Source organism: Notothenia coriiceps, unplaced genomic scaffold, assembly GCF_000735185.1.
Source record: "Notothenia coriiceps isolate Sejong01 unplaced genomic scaffold, NC01 NC01_scaffold00037553, whole genome shotgun sequence".
In the NCBI taxonomy this organism is placed as follows: domain Eukaryota; kingdom Metazoa; phylum Chordata; class Actinopteri; order Perciformes; family Nototheniidae; genus Notothenia; species Notothenia coriiceps.
The window spans coordinates 1-1,922 of record NW_011370254.1 but is presented as its reverse complement, the minus strand read 5'-3'; the positions used below and the strand labels follow the sequence as shown (position 1 = coordinate 1,922).

Genomic DNA, 1,922 nt, shown 5'->3' with positions numbered 1-1,922 from the left:
CCGGACCCCCCTAGAGGAGGTTAGGTCCCCCCCGCCCCACTTAAATCACGTTCACATGGATAGGAAACTAAATACATTTGCACACATCTTGTGTCCATATCTTTCTGTTTGGGTGGTCATGCCACACCGTGCACGTGCATGCATACGCAAGTCATGGTAAGATATCTGGATTAAGAGGTTGCTTTTTCTTTGCACAGCATGAAAGAAAGGCCAAATGAATGGGCTGTGATTTTAGTATTTTTAAGCAGAGGTCAATAATTTGTACGGCCCTTGGAGGATGTTGGAAAAATGTAAATGGCCCTCGAGAGGAAAAAGGTTCCCCACCCCTGCCTTAGCCAATCACGGACAATGTGTTGGAGCACTAGCCAATAGAAGCCTGAGTGTTACATAATGATGTCACTATGTTCAGGAAGTAAACCAATCTTAAATGGCAAAGCAAACAAATAAACATTGAATCCTTCAATATCTGCCATCTGGGTTAAAGGCTTGTGTGCGCTGTGAGTCTTACCAGGACTGTTGATGTACATGTGGATGGGTTTGTTGTTGCTCTCTGACTGTAGGAAGAGCAGCTGGGCGATAACCACGCTGGCTACATTGTCATCGATCTGAGAGGGGAGGCAGAGAGTACCAATGAAAATCACTTTGAAAATGTCAAAATAAAAGTTGTCTTGATCACATCTGGGGAGACACTCACAGGACCCATTAGACAGATGATCCTCTCTCTCAGGAGGCGGGAGTAGATGTCGTACGCTCTTTCTCCTCTCCCCTGAAAAAGACAGAAAGGTTTATAAATGACCAACGAAACAAGTCTATGTAGTGTGAAGCACTGAATTCAGTTTGATGGAACCTGCTTAAATCGCTTTTAGTTATTTTAAGATCCAATTACTGGAGGCATAGACTAGCCTTGTTGATGCATTCAATGACGCTCTGACTTCTGAAGCCTTTGTGATTCCAACAGTGACCACATTTAAAGTGTCCTTTAGGTTGATTAGTTTTCTCCCGCTAAAATGGCTCGGTTGATATTTTATATTCATATACAATGAGCCGTGAATCAACCTAAGCACTTGTACATTTTGGAGGTTCTTTGTAAATACTATTTCAAGGATCTCTATTGAGAGCAATAATAAAGCAGCTATGTAAAGATAAATAGCAGAAGTGTCTACCTGTTGGAGAATAACATCTCCATTCCCTTGGCAGGACTTAATTGTATTATTATTCTTTTTAACCAGCATACTGACAGTTTGAGAGCAATTTTGTCATTTTTTCCCAAAATCTTGCTCTGTAAGGTGTTACACTGCTCATGCTAAATGTACAGCCCATCTCCTGTCCAAGAGCAGGGATATTTTGGACTTTTTGTTCGTAGATTTCTCATCGGTGCTCTCTAAGACTGTAGCCACAGAGTGAGGCTGAGTGTGTGTAGTGCAGCTTTCACACAGCTCCCTCACCGTCTGCTCCACCACGATGGGGATGAGCGGACTCCTCCATGCAGGACTGTGATGGATGGACCTGCTGTGTTTCAGCGTCAAGCCTCCTATGTGAAGCACTCTCTGAAAGACACACACACACGCACACACAGGATATCAGGATAAGAGGATGCTGAAAGAGAAACAGTGGTTTAAAGTAACTCAGTATATTTACTCAAGTTATGTACAACTTTGAGGTATTTCCACCCCACTACAATTCAGAGGTAAATACAGTACTTTTACTCCACTACATGTATTTAATCCCTTTAGTTACTTCACAGATGTGGATGAATGATGTGAAATATAATCAAGTGTTAAATCAGACTTTAGTTCCACCTGGAGTAAATTCACAAGCTACCCTGCAGTATACAAAGTCATTCAAACTAGCTGCACCTTTACCAGCTTTGAGAACACTTTCATGATCAATCATTATAAAACATATCATATCTATTATTCTGA

At 41.7% G+C, this 1,922-nt stretch overlaps 1 protein-coding gene across 1 annotated transcript; it reads right to left on the bottom strand.

Moving 5' to 3' along the window:
* Nucleotides 1–383: 383 nt before the first annotated feature.
* On the bottom strand, nt 384–1,571 carry LOC104967699 (ATP-dependent Clp protease proteolytic subunit, mitochondrial-like; the record flags this gene model as incomplete). Its single annotated transcript, XM_010797213.1, has 3 exons — nt 384–605; nt 695–766; nt 1,446–1,571. Coding segments are annotated over 3 exons (420 nt in total), but the record flags the coding sequence as incomplete, so codon positions are not given.
* Between the last annotated feature and the right edge of the window lie 351 nt (nt 1,572–1,922).